Source organism: Furipterus horrens, unplaced genomic scaffold, assembly GCF_987537825.1.
Source record: "Furipterus horrens unplaced genomic scaffold, mFurHor1.1.pri manual_scaffold_9, whole genome shotgun sequence".
Taxonomy (NCBI): Eukaryota; Metazoa; Chordata; class Mammalia; order Chiroptera; family Furipteridae; genus Furipterus; species Furipterus horrens.
The window spans coordinates 21,809,233-21,824,515 of record NW_028327179.1 but is presented as its reverse complement, the minus strand read 5'-3'; the positions used below and the strand labels follow the sequence as shown (position 1 = coordinate 21,824,515).

Below are 15,283 nucleotides of genomic sequence, written 5' to 3'. Positions count from 1 at the left end.
ACATAAATCAGGAAAAAAAATGGTACATGGTGATAGGTCCAAAGCTTAACTGTTATGATTATTTAATTACAGAAGTGTGTGATTAGTTAGTTATAGGAGTATATAACACCTAATAAGCAAAAACAAAAATAACATCAAATTTCATCTCCTCTACTCACTGTGCACGGGGTCTGCATCCAAGGTTCTCCGTCAATCTGCATTGGCAATGACTTGCTAGTCCTGGAAGAAAATATTTTCTTTTAAGTACTACACTGAAATACTTTACCGAACAGACTATACACATAAGGTATCAGGTGATGAGACCAGGAAATGCAAATATGGCGATAGCTGGGCTATGAAGTTATCTATTTTAAAAGGGTCTTCAACTCTTGTTTATTAGTGAATACCCTGAAAGGTAACTTGATCACGAGGCTATTAAGAGCTTTCTGGTAAATACGGTGATAGAACCAAAAACTCTGATGCCGCAAACAAAAAATGTAGGGTGTATGTTCAATGGCAAAATCAGAATTTCTATAGGTGGGAGAGGTTCCTTGTTTTCATGCAAACCTGGAAAAAAAAAGGGGGTTTAATGGCACTTAGTCCATTAAAGAATTTAAGTTAATAATGCTTCAACAGCGCTCTCATTGGGTAATTTAACCAGCAGATATTTCAACACTTTAGTAAACTAAACTGAGTGTGACCCAGATTAGAGGGGAGGAAATTTGTATGTTAAATTGTACCCACAGTCTCAATAAGAGAGTATGTAATTTCAATGACCCTGAAAAGCAATATAACCAAGCTACGTAAAATCTGCCCATTTACAGTATTTTGAAATACGTCAGTATTAATCATTAATAATTAGAGCCACAGATAAGACAAATGTTGTTATGTGTCCTCCGTACTTTTAGTTCATTTGTGGTTATGCCATGTTAACGCCATTTTGCATTTAGAGAGAAAGAACTACCTGATGACGACGCAGGAGCACTGAGCCAGCCGCCGCCCAGCACTTTTTAGTCCTGTGTATATTTGCCCCATCTCCATGGCGCCTTCCAACCCGACCACCTCCAGCAGCTGATCGCTCAGATCTGAAAGAAAGCAGAAGGCTTGTAAGTTACAGTGCGTAGGCACAGGTGTGCAATTTAATGACATCAGATATGATGGAGCTGAAAAATAAAAGTGTCTTCACAAAGAAAGCTTCTCTGTCTTGGACACTGAACGTAATGAGAAGATGGCCTATTTATGAACCTTTCCGTTTAACTAAACCATGAGATACTGTGGGGAAAATTTGCTGCCAGCTTATTCTAAAACAAAATGGGAAGAATGGATTTTGAGCCAAATAAAGCCAAAAAATATACCAGTAGTTCTTAACAGCAACAAACTTAATGTTATTCCACATGTATATATGGCACATTTATACATCCCACATCAGACATTTGGCAGCATGCACACATTTCAGCACTATAAATAAAGTATGAGGAATTGCTGTCAAATATGATTTCATTAAGTTACTCCAACAAAAGACCTAAGAGATCATGCAATTAAAGTTCTCATTTTAGAGATAAGAAGACCGAGTCTGTAAATCACTGAGTGACTTGTCCAGAATCATATGTAACTTTGTGCAGAAATTCAAGAAACATTATTAATTTCAGCCATATCAAAAAAAGAGACTTTAAAAATAATAAAAATGTTTCTTACATGGGAAAGGAGGTTGGGAAGGACTTTTTACTCAGCCAGAAAGCAAATGTTGCATTCCCATTAGTAGAATCCCATAGAACCTCGCTCTGACACACAGACCACCAGCTTACCATGGAGCTCCGAATGCTTGATTCTCCGATTTGGAGGTGAAATTCTAGGTGCACATAGGTGGCCCTTTTATTTTAATATTCTTATGAATTTTAAAGGGTAAATAAGTAGTTTACTATTGTTTTAGTAGCAGAGAAAGCTGGAGGTTGTGCCATAGAGTGGGCAGGTATGATGATTATACAAGGTAATTATGTAATAGCTGGTCATAGCTGAAGTACTACTTGAAGAAAAAAAAACAGCAAATGTGTTTCATATGGACTTCATTTTGCATGGCAAACCTTTATTCTCTGCTAATAAATCCATTTTAGCATGAATTTCAGAGATGGCAATGATATCTTTTCAGTGTGGGTCAAGTGTGTGGGAATAGCACTTTGAAATCCCAAGGTTGGTTAGGCTCATGATCACTGGCAAATTTAATATAAACCCTTAAAATAGAAAGTGTGACCAAGTATTTTTTAAGTGAACTGATTAAAAAAACCTATTTTTTTTAAACTTTAAGTTATAGCTGCAGCATGAGATTTTTCTGAGTAAAAATCCTCTAGCCACAAAATCAAATGTTAACAGGTCATTAAAACTTAAAGCATTCACCTTGCTGTTTTAAACCTATTTAGACTTATTTCTCATGATACTTACTCTGTTTCTAGTTTAAATTTATGTCACCAAGAACAGATGGACAAAAATGAAAACATATTCTTTCAGCTGTAATCGGCACTAAAGTTTGCTTGGCTCTATAGTCTGGGTATTAATATACGCATTTCTTAGATATGTCAACCAGAAATCTACACCGTGGCAAGCAAGAGAACCCCAGATGTGTGTCTGGTGGTGTTTATAAAACAACCTCTACAACAACAACATTGAAGTTTATATTATTGCCCTGCCTGATTCTTAAAAAGGTGAAATTTTATGCTAAATTTTTAATTATCTGGTTCATGGAAACTATTCTTCAAGAAATAAAACACTCTCACGACAAATTAACCTGTGTGCCTTAATTTTCAATGAATCACGAGGAATGTCTACACCCTTATCACATTACTACAATCTAGTACCATCCTTCTAATTTCTTTCTTTCTTTTCATTTGACTTTACTTTTCTTCTGGCAAATATGTCCTGATACTCAATCCTACCATTAATAATCATTAATGAAGTTATTTCTTATGAGTTTAGAAGACCTAGACTTTCAAACTTTCATGTCCTTGCTAACACAAAGAATTGTTTAGAAATAGTGGGATATTTACTAACTCTAGGAAAGGTAAATAAATACCATATTCCTTTTAATTAGGTGTTCATAAAAAATAAAAAAGAAACTAAATTTGTGCTGTACAAGTTTTCTCCCACAACACTTTCACTTTTTAAAATACTACAGTCTGCAATGTCGGTGTACGGTTGATGCCTGTGACATATTGTCTTCGAGATCAGGGTCTTGATTGATTTCCGACTGAGATAGTTTCTGTCTATATAACTTTGAACTGTTTCTATTGTGGATGCATCTAAAATATCAAAGGCTTTCTCATCTCACATCCTAGCTCAAATTTATTTTAAGTATATGCCTGCTTGCAATGTCATAACCAACCAGATGAACCCACTTAATTGGTTTGCTACCTGGCTATTGATTTCATAGTTAAGAGTAGGAGTAGCAAACTACAGTCCACCGACCAAGTCTGGCACAATGCCTATTTTTGTACGGCTTGTCAGTTAAAAAAATTTTTTTAAAGAGTAATATATTGTAACATCTGAAGATTATGTAAAATTCAAATTTTAGTGTTCATAGATTAGTTTTTATTGCAACACAGCCACACTTACTCATTTTAGGTTTTGTCTATCTGCTTTCACACTACAATAGCAGAGTAGTTGCCACAGAGACCATATGGCCCACAAAGTCTAAAATATTGACTGTCTGGACTGTTAGAGAAAAAAGTATCAAGCTCTTCTTAGGAGAAACATTAACTCTTTCTGGCCAATGAGGTTTTCACTTGAGTACTGCCACTGTAACTGCTAAATGGCATTCCAGTGAACCAGAATGACCCAGAATGACCCAGAAAGACCAAATTCCTCAGTGTATATATCTCTGCATAGAACAGGTGTTCTCAACCATGGAGTCTCACCCCACTCATGTCTTGTGAAGCTTTTCACAATCAGTATGTTATTAGTCATTAAATACCCAAGTTTCCATGAGCTTTATGACAAAAGAAACTAGAGGAGCTTAATGTACAACATTAAGTAAAACATTGCATCCTGGTTGGCTTTCTTGAATGTGATAAAAAGAAGCAGAAGCATAGGTAGGAAGGCACAAGTTGCCTCCAGACCCGATCATCCACGTGAGAGTCATCTCCAGGTGTGTAAGTCACCTACCAAGCATTGAGAAATCCTACATCGTGATATTTGAAGTGTTCATCTATCCTGAGGGAGGCACTGCTTTGGTATGGGGAAAAACAGTACTTTTCTGAAAGAGTTAACATGTGTTTCCCAGGGGCTTCATGGTGGCAACAGAGGCAAGAGCATCTGACAAACTTGGTATCCTCACATTAAAAAAAAAAAACAAAAAAACAACAGGTGCTTCAGAAGGAAGAAACTTCATGAAGTAACCCAAATTGGGTCATATTAGAGCAAGTTTCTCAATGCAGGGTGATTCAAAATGCAGAAAAACACAATTTTATATACATTAAGATGTAATTGAAGATAAGCATTATTTTCAAGTACAAATTCAGGAAAAACTCATAGTTATTTTCAACCCTTTTCATCTCCTGGCACACACAAACTAATTACTAAATTCTCTGGCACACCAAAAATACATTTCTTGCAAATCTGACAAAAATAGGTGTAATTTTGATTGAATTACAAATAATAATAAGAACAACAACAACCACCTATCCTTTTGGCTTCAAAGTGACTTTTAAAAAAATCAGGTGCCTATATTTACATACAAGGATTTCAGGTACCAAGAATTAACCAACCAGATGCAACCTTATTATGTGACATGACTAAGAAGACGCAATTGTATTATATGACCTATATATTTATGATTCAAGACAGGGCATTTATACCAGATGACTACTGTTGTGTTGGCTGCTGTCATTTTTTATTTGACAAACTAAGGGAAAAAAGATCAGTGTCCTGACTAAGTCATCAGAAATTGCATGTTTTAAAAATTCTTGCAGCACACTTGTAGGAATCTGGGTCTTTTCACATTATAATTGTTGCAGCTTTTCTTTTCTTTTTTGTTTTAAGTATATCTTATTGATTTCGCTATTATAGTTGTCCCAATTTTTCCTCCTTTGCCTCCATCCATCCAGTACCCTCTTTTGCTCCAGCAGTCCCCCCCTTAATTCATGCCCATGGGTCGTGCATGTAAGTTCTTCTGCTTCTCCATTTCCTGTACAGATCTTAACATCCCCCTATTTTGTCTGTACCTTTTCCCTCATTCTCCTCTTCATCCTCCCAGCTAATAATCCACATCTATAATTCTGTTCCTGTTTTGGTTGTTGGCTTAGTTTTTTTCCCTTCTTTATTTAAGACTTAGTCATTGATGGTTGAGAGTTTGTTGCCTTTTCAATGTTTATAGTTTTGATCTTCTTTTCTTAAATAAGTCCCTTTAACATTTTATGTAAAAATTGCTTGGTGATGATGAGCTCCTTCAGCTTTACCTTGTCTGGGAAACACTTCATCTGCCCTTCCATTCTAAATGATAGCTTTGCTGGATAGAGTAATTGTGGTTGTAGGTCCTTGATTTTCAACACATTGAATACTTCTTGCCTACAAAGTTTCTTTTGAGAAATCAGCTGATAGTGTTATGGGAACTCCTTTGTTATGGGAACTCTCTGCTTCTCTTTTGCTACTTTTAAGATTCTCTCTTTATCTTTAACTTTTGACATTTTAATTATGATGTGTCTTGGTGTGGTCCTCTTTAGATCCAAATTAGTTGGAACTCTGTGCTTCCTGGACTTGTATGTCTATGTTTTTCACCAAATTAGGGAAGTTTTCTTTCATTATATTTTCAAATAAGTTTTCAATTTCTTGCTCTTACTCTTCTCCTTCTGGTATCCTTATGATTCAGATGTTGGCACTTTTGGAGATATCCCAGAGTCTTCTTATAGTACATTCTTTTTAAATTCTTGTTTCTTCTTTCTGTTCGGATTGGCTATTTATTTCTTCCTTATGTTCCAAATCATTGATTTGAATCCCAGCTTACTTCTCTTCACTGTTGGTTCCCTATTGATTTTTCTTTATTTCACTTAGTGTAACCTTCACTCCTTCCTTTATGTTGTTGCCATACTCAGTGAGTTCTCTGAACATCCTGATGACCTGTATTTTGAACTCTGCATCTCATAGGTTGACTATCTCTGTTTTGTTTATTCTTTTTCTGTGCTTTTTATTCTTTCATTTGTCTCCTCAATTTGGCAGCTTCCCTGTGTTTGTTTCCGTGTATTAGGTAGAGCTGCTTTAACTCCCTATCTTAGCACACCTATTAAGCTATATGGGGCAGAGCCTTAGACATTTTCCAGGGTGGGGCAACCTGCTTCATTACTTTGTTACACTGTGTGGGAGGGAGGGCACAGATACGGGACAATGCTGCTGACTGTCTTCTGGAGGTTTGCCTGGCAGTCGCCCCATTTCCAGTCACTTCATCCACTTTCTGTGTGTGACTGGTGCCCTACCAGCTATTGCTTTGGTCGTGTTTTCCAGAGTGGGTGAGTTTGCTTACATTCTAAGTACATGTGGGCTCTTTAAACAAACTCTCTTGAGAAACCTGCAGTTTCTTCTGCTGCCGCAACCCCTACAGCCAGAAGTTTTTACAGCCAGAAGTTATTAGGCTTTATATTCCCGGTGTTGGAACCCTGGGCTCTGGGGTCAGGCCTAGGGCTGGGATTGCTTGCTCCCAAGGTATCCCTCCCAATTTTTATATACCACATGTGAATGTGGGACCACATGTTCATCACCACTGCTGCTTCTTCATCCCAACTATGTCTCTCTGTACCTCCTACCCATCCAATTGATTGTGGCTTCTTTAGATCCTTGGTTGTCCGACTTCCATATAGTTTGATTTTCTGGCACTTCTGGGTGTTATTTGTTTTGAGGTTAGTTGTAATTCTTCTTGTGGTTGCGCAAGGAGGCGAAGAGTGTCTACCTATGCCTCCATCTTGAGCAGAAATAGCTGTTTTTCAAAAAGCTACTTATACTATCACTTTTAATTTTTAATACTTATTGATCCTCTGTTAGATTTTTTTAAACCTTCACCTGAGTACATGCTTATTGATTTTAGAGAGGGGGAAGGGAGGAAGAGAGAGAAAGAGGGAAACATTGATGTGAGAGAAACATGGATCAGTTGCCTCTCATCTGCATCCTAAATGGGACTCAACCTGCACTCGAAGCATATGCCCTGATGGGGAATTGAACATGCAACATTTCGGTGCACAGGATAATGCTCCAACCAACTGAGCCATACTGGCCAGGGATCTTCTGAAATTTTCTAAAGTTAATTCGTTAATTTAAAAAATCTCATATTTAATTAAATCAAAACTTAAACAGCATTTCAACGGAATTGGTTTTTTAGCCTGTATATATTTTTATGAATTTTAAAACATTGCTCTGAGTAGAGCCTGTAGATTTTGCCAGACTTGCAAAAAAGGGCTATGGCACAAAAATGGTAAGAAACCCTACCTTAGAGTTTAATGAACCTTTGACTTTGTACATCTTTCACTGAATGTTGTTCATGCCTCGTTACTTTGTTACACAGGTAATCAGGGGGTATGAGTGTAAAAATCTTAAAGTCAGGGGTAAGGTATAGATTCAATAGCACAAGAGTAACACAGCCAATAAGTGGGTAGCATTTATTCATAGCCTAATCTCCTCATTCCTGACAGTTATGCCCTTTAATATAGCCCACTATGTAATTGTTTCAGACTGTCATATGTGAGGGAACAGAGGAGGATGCATTAAAAACACATACTGAATGTGGGTTGTAGCATTTCAGCATTTTATAGACAATAGTGTGTACTGAAGTGAGAGGAAGGTGGCAGGGCAGGGCATACTCACTTGTGCCTGGTGTCTGGCAAAATGCCACAACACTGTGGGAGGTAATGTCCTGGGGGACACTCTTTGACTCTGCAGGGACACTTTGTAATCACTATAAATTCCTAATTATATCATCTAGAAAGTCCTTAGTTGGCCAGGGTGAGGCCAAGCTAGCTATGGAGTTGTTATCTTCTGATTGTGGGTAGACTGTATATTTTCATTATCTAGCACCTATTAGAAACATGCCTGAGGATCCAGAATAAACTTTTAAAAAGCCCAGGTATATATATGAAATCTATTCGCCAAAGTGAATGCTTTGAGGATTCTTACTTAACATGTTCATCTGTTGCCCATTGATTTAGATGACTTCTCACAAGCATAAAAAGCTGTTTTCCTGGACCGCCATAAATTAGAAAATGCAAATTAGAAAAGGGGGGTGAGTGGAAAGAGCTAAAGAAAAACTTCGTTAATATGGACTCTTTGTTTTATTGTATACATAGGCAAACATTAAAGCAGGCTTTTAACACATTAGGGAACATATTAGGGAATTATAGGTACATCAATAAAAATGGAAAGGGTATATATATGTATAAATAAATATAAAATATGCTTTCTATGGGTGGCTCTCTGTTCAGGGACTTATAAACATTTTTGCATTTAAGACTCATAACAATAGTTTAAGGCTGGTATTAGTCTCCTTCATTTATTGATGAGAAATCTATGTCTTATCCACATATTATTAAAAATCTGGTTTTCCAGCTAGGTATACTTGAATCCAGATTCCATGCAACTGGAATCTCAAATGATACCGCTAATTATCCTACCACTAAATAGTTTCAGATGTCACCAAATTAAAATAGAGTACATAACCCTCATTTACAATGACCACTGAGATCATATATGAATTACACTCTGAAAAATCTCTGTAAGAAGGCTAAGGAAAGCAAAATACTTTTTGGAAAAATTTTCATCTCAAATGGTTAAAATGTAAAAGTTAAAACGACCAGATTTTGGTACACAAATGGTTTAACTAAAGTTACTTGAAAAATGTAACTGAGTAAAATACCCCATTTCCTGTTGAAATCTAAAAGATAAGGGGTTACAGTACATATACAGAATATGTATATAAAATGGGACTGCTTGCCCGTCTTTAAAAATGACTTTTAAAGAATGGATTTGATCATCTCTTTGAAAGCCATCTGGTTTTTGAAAACAACCAGCTAGAGCTGACTATAACCATGCATTTTCATTCTAAAATTCCGAACTTCCCTAAATGAATCCACAAAAAGTAAAGATCAGACATCGCAGTGTGGCATATTGTCAACCTCCCTTATTGTGACCAAAGTGGTTTGGGGCCTTCAAATCGCATTGTTGTGGTGTACTTGAAAAGTGATCCTCACCCTGGGAACACACAACCCAAGAAGCATAAGCATTTCATTCACAAGGCTCATAAAGAACCGGCTTAAACACTTCCCACAGCAACCTACTGTTGCAACTGACAATATGTATTAAAGTAAATGTAAGCAGAGACTTTATGAGCACAACCTAGCCTTGAATCTGAACTCCGCTGCTTCTGAATTCTTGTGTTAGTTTGTTCTTGTTAAGCTTTGCAGAGGGCCTGAAAGCTGTGGCTTGTTTTCTGTGTGAAGGCGCCATTAGTGTTTGCAGAGATGTTTTCACAGCACCAAGCCTCTTCTGCCCTCTTCCATAAACCAAGCTACTTCGTATTTAGCCTCCTTGTATTAACACCATTCCTAAACAAAGCAATGCTCATGAATGATGGTTGATGTCAGCAAATTCTGAATAGTTCCTGAAGGAGCATCCAGCACCCTAATATTGATGCCTGCTAAGGGGGTGAAGTCACCAGGAAGACCACCCAGCCTTATTCTCCTAAGAATTTAGCAGTTTCAGCAATTAAAACAAAACAAACAAACAAAATCCCACCACCACACAAATGAAAATCCAGTATATCAGTGGGCAGCACCATATTACTTTACATATGACTATATAGTCTTCACATTCAATTTCCAGAACCACTGTGAAAATCAGTTCTTTTCTTGAAATATAGCATAGAATATAATGACATGTTTTACTGTCTCCTTATTTTAGTTTCAATGAAATATGAAAAACACTTGTTAAAAAATAAAATTAAAAAAAACATAATAATGCATTTAAGCTCACAGACATTTAATGCTAAAAATTAAAATAAGGACAACATAATGATAAAGAACAGCAATTTACACTACACATTTCCCTGTATAACTGATCTGTTTTTTACAGCCAGTTTGTCTCAGTAACATATAAATATTGTGCTCCCAGCAAGAGATGGAGAGATTCTATTCTATTGGGGCTACTGTGCTTTCTCAGGCCACTTGCACGAAAGCACACTGCTGGTCAGAAGTGAATCTTACTCTCCTGGTGGTAAGTGTATCTTTGGAAAAGAGGTTACATGACTAAACATAATTAAATCTCAGTAACCTCCACTTAGGACTTTTTGGTATCAGTAAATTATAAAATTATATCCTGAAATATTGGTGTCCTGCCAGAGAACCCTGGAAAACCGGCTGAGTTCAAGGTTTTCCAACAGAGAAATGTTACAGCTTCTGGTGAGAACAGTGTGTGATTAAGGAGCTTTGCTGTAAGGAAGGACTGAGGATCCCCAGGAACAGAGAACAGGGCCTGGGAAAAGAACTGAGGCAGGAACTGTTATGGTCTCAAGCACTAACAACACAATACCATCATTGCCTCAGATGAGTGGTTCTTGAATCACCAATGCCTCTAGGAAAAAAATTATTCAAGTCAGAGAAGATCCTGCTTAATCTGTTTTTCACTTTCTTTCCAGTTTATAAATACATTGTAGACAGATGGAACATCATACCTCATAGGCTACATGTTAACAAGTTAGTACAGCTTAGTATACACCTGAATTCTACTTTGTATACATCCACCCCTGTTTCCTTTTTTCTCCAGTAAGATAATTTCATTTTATGATTTTATGGGTACAGAAAAAGAATTACATTACATTTTGGATTACTAAATTGAATTAATGTTGACATAAGTAGTTTTATTTGGATGGGATTTTAAATTAATCCCATTTGTAAATACTTATATGAAATACAATATCCTTTGTCATGTCAATTATAAAGTTAGTGGACATATTCATTCAACACATGAAATCACTTAGAAGAGAGAACTAGCAACCTACAGCTATGTAGGAGATTTTCAGTATCTATTCACCTCATGATGGTTATTAATCATGTACTGACAAGTTTCCAAAGAGCTTTAATTAACAACAAAAAAAAGAATAAGCCCTTGTATATAGACATGTTGAGGGGATTCAGATAAATACAAAAAGGTCTCTGTGAAAAAGTTTTCCTTTACATTTTAAAATGCATGTCGTTTTATCTTTTTATAAAAGAACTGCACTGATATTAATCCAGTTTTTAGAAAATACAGAAACATTCATGAGTAGTAATGTGAAAAGTAGAAAGAGGACATTCAAAGTACGTATGTCCCTAACAACCCCAGTGAACACAAGAGAAGTTCAATGCAAACGTTCAGATTTCCAACACTGAAAAACTGAGGATTTTATCTCTTTTTAAGAAGTTGCTTTGGGAGTTGGGGAAGCTAAACCTTTTTTATACTACAAACTTTACTAATATAACTCATTCTTCTCCTACCTTCTCTTATGAGAAATATATCCTTTAGAAACTAGTCTATAATATTCTTGTGCTGATACTCCATACAAAGAAAAATGATTTTATTTAGTCGTATTCTTTTAAAACTGATTTGTTTAAAAGGGCTCTACAGTATTGGTCTTGTAGCCCTTCCTACAGCAGAACAAAAGCAGTTCTATGAAAGGAGTCTAAACTTGGACAAACTGTAAAAAAAAAAAAAATAGCAAAGTTCCTCTCTGTTTTTATCAAATTTGATTGCTGCAGCTGTTCCCAGTTTCTGTATTTTAAAAATAGCCTTATTCAGTGCGTTTTTGGCTAAAGGCCAGAGTGCCATTAGAACATGCTGTACGGAAAACCTCTATTCAGTTACAGATACAGAAATATATTTAAGATCAGTGGGGGTCATCTGCAGCAAACACTTGTAAAGGAAATAGAATTTTAATGTGTTTGGACTGATCGCTACTTTTTACCAGATAGTTTAAAGTTCTTGTGCAGAGACTTCTTATTAATTTTTTTCCTTAGGTAAAAATGCAGAATGATTATCAATGTCATTAGAAAAATATTATTAGAAAGGTTTGTTTCTCCATTAGCAGTTGTATGACTGAAATAACACAGCTCAAAGAATACCTACTCGTGGTTTCGGTTTGACAAGTTCACAGGCATCCATCCATCCATCTGGTGAAAAGGAGGTATTATTGAGCAAATGCTGAAAATGAAATCACAACTTCCCTCTGATACAGGCCACCTAACTAAGGTCAACAGGTGTGAAATAGACCAGCAAGCCCAAGGAAAATAAGTTGAGGAACTCATTTTGGTTCCTACATATACTTTGAGATGTCCATCTCAGCCATACAGCTGCGATTTGATAAAGAAACGGATAAATTCATACTTTTGGGCTTGAAGTATATGGGGGTATGTCAAGTAATTGAATTTTTCAGTACAGTCTCAGAGTTGTACTCCCCATCAGTTCTTTCATTTTCCTCAAAAAAAAAAAAAAAAAGTTTAAAATGAGCATTTGGGACTAAACAGATTTATAAAGAATTGTTAATTTGAGTTGCAAGTAAAAAAAATATGTTTTGCATGTATCATCAATAAAAAGAAAAGGATTCTGAAGACAGGGCAAGAAACGATCAGCAGGCAGGGGCCTAGGAAGGACCTAGATGAGAAGATACGTTTACTTCATGGAAATAACTGTGTCAAGAAGTGAAACATCACAGATTTTACCTTTCTTGAAAGCTAACAAGTTAGCCTCCATAGTTTTAGGGAGGCTGGCAGAAAACATGAATCTCTGGGGCCAGAGACCCAAGGTTTTATTACCCACAGCTCTTACGTCAATCTGCCAAACCTCAATTTCCACAGGGTAAAGCAAAGAGCATTTCCGCCTCAAAATCAAAGGGGCACAGAGCAAGTAGGTCGGCACTCTGCAGGCTTCTTGGGACAGGACTGGGTTCATTGTGAACCTCAGGATGAAAATAAGACACAGAGAGGTCTTCTTTCCACATGGAACGGGGATGAAGAGATGATACCCAGGTGTCCTGGGTACAAGGTGTAGTAGAACCAAAAGTTCAGTGAGAATGAATAGGTCAGCAGAAAAATACTGCACTGTAACAGGGCTGGTAGCAGCACACTGTAAGGAAGCTCTTTATTCAGCTATCATTACAATTAGTTTACTAGGTTATTACTTTGGAAGTAATAGTAGTGATGACAAAGTGTACACTCTATTAGATTTCTGAATAGCAATATTACAAAACAACATATTTGTTATTTACCACATTTTATTTAATCTCAGAAAATTTTAAAAAGTGTCAAAAGAAAAAAAATTTAAATATTAAAATCATATGTATCAGTCATTAAGCTACATGCTGGTACAAAGTGGTCAGCAAGACATAAACAGAGACTCTTAATATAGTCACTGAAAGAAAGAAGTGCACACTCACTCTAGGTTCAGAACTGGGCATGCATGTGGAGTCTCCGAGGGCAACTTTGTTTGAGCACTTGGATCCAGCCATTCCTGAACATAGTCACGTTTTTTTCAGATACATAAGCAAATCTATCCATTTTGCACCCTTTGAAGTCATTGTAAATTTAAAAATGGAAAATAAAAATGGTCTAGTTTTGTTTAGCCAGTTGAAATGGGTTTCTTTCACGTGCAACTGACACTTGAGCCACATGATTCCAGTTCTTCCCACTGGCAGAGTCATTGTCCTCATGGTACTCTGGTGGCGTCTTTCTCCTTCGGTGACACCTGTAATTGGTCTGTATTCCTTAATGAGCTAGAACTTTGGCATTCAGCTATTCCAAATCTTAATTTTATTTCCAACACTCTTCCATGTAAATTTTTACATCTTGTCCATACTACTACCTTTTGTTCCCTAATTAGGCCTCATTGTCACTACATGTACCCCAATAACACGAAAGCTTTTCCCTCCTTTTCTACTTAAACTGTTAGTCCTTTAAGGTTCAGTTTAATAACATCTCTTCTGTAAGGTTTTTTCTTATGTCACCAACCCACTGCTAAATTTTATCAAACTACAGTATTTTTATGACCCTTTTGGAACTCAACCCACCCTGGAAGGCAACAGTCATAGAATGAAAGATTCACATAGGGTGAGTCCCAGGGTGCAAGGCTACACATATAAAAAATGACATATCACTTTGCACTTCGGTCATCTCTTTGCTAGTGGATTATGCGAGAGCACTTTGCTGTTAAGCATGGTCATTATCAATAGTTTAGCCCAACTCTGATTTTCTCCTACAGTGGAGACAGAAGTAGTCCCCATTTGGACACAGTTATTATGCATTTATTGATCTGAGTTTGTTCCATCCCAAATTTTTATTTTCCTGGTGTAAATTTGACCTCCATATTTATCTTGCTATATCTTATATGTTGTTTCATAACACTACTTAACATTCATTTGTTCATTTATCCATTTGTTTCATAAAACAAAGTTACATTAAACATCAGGCAGATGTTCAGTAAATCAGTACAATGGACCCTCAGTATCTGCAGGACATTGGTTCCAGGACCCACTCGGATACCACAATTTGTGGATGCTCAGTTCCTTTATATAAAATGGTTTAGTATTTACATATAAAACCTAATGCAATGTAAATGTTATGTATATAGTTGTTATACTGTATTATTTAGAAATCAAATTTTTAGAATTTTTTAAAGAATATCTTCAATCCATAGTTAGTTAAATCTGCAGATGTGAAACCCTTGGATATGGAGGGCCAACTGCACAGGTACCATGGGAGGTGACCGAGATGGATGTGAATGGAGTTACAGTTCCTAACTTCAAAAACATCAGTATCATTAAAAGAACTGACATGTAAAAAATGTAATGTAGTATAATTAGTGTTACAACAGACACATATTCAAAACATACAGTGCCAAAAATGGAAAGTATTTAGTTCTGTGAATGATGGTTGGGAGTGGGGGACTTGGAATAGGAGGAATTTGGGAAAAGTCTTTCTGTGATTGATGATACTGAAGGCAAATTAAGTAATGAGGGCTCAGTCATGAAAGGCCTTATAAACCTTGCTTAGCAGTTTAGATTTTCCCTGTAGTTGACTGGGGGCCAGTTAAGATTTCCAAGTTTAAGGAGAGAAGTGATTAGATTGCATTTAAAAAGAACGTTGGGCGAGTCCTGTGGAAGATGGATTGTAAGGAAATGAGTTAAGAAGCAAGGTGATCAATTAGGGAAGCACAGGTACGACCCTGAAGAGAAATGACAAGGAGTTAAAGCACCGCTGTGACCATGTGCATGAAAGGAAGAACTGTGTAGGAGGCAGAACTGACGCTATCAGGGCCT

General features: G+C 36.6%; 1 protein-coding gene across 1 annotated transcript in view; it reads right to left on the bottom strand.

Moving 5' to 3' along the window:
• DGKB (diacylglycerol kinase beta) overlaps positions 1–15,283 on the bottom strand; it is a 583,788-nt gene that overhangs the window by 28,257 nt on the left and 540,248 nt on the right. The window contains exons 25-26 of the mRNA XM_090287823.1: positions 944–1,064; positions 159–219 (exon numbers count right to left, since the gene is read on the bottom strand). Of these exons, the coding sequence (XP_090143949.1) occupies positions 159–219; positions 944–1,064 (182 nt within the window). The remainder of the gene's footprint in view (positions 1–158; positions 220–943; positions 1,065–15,283) is intronic.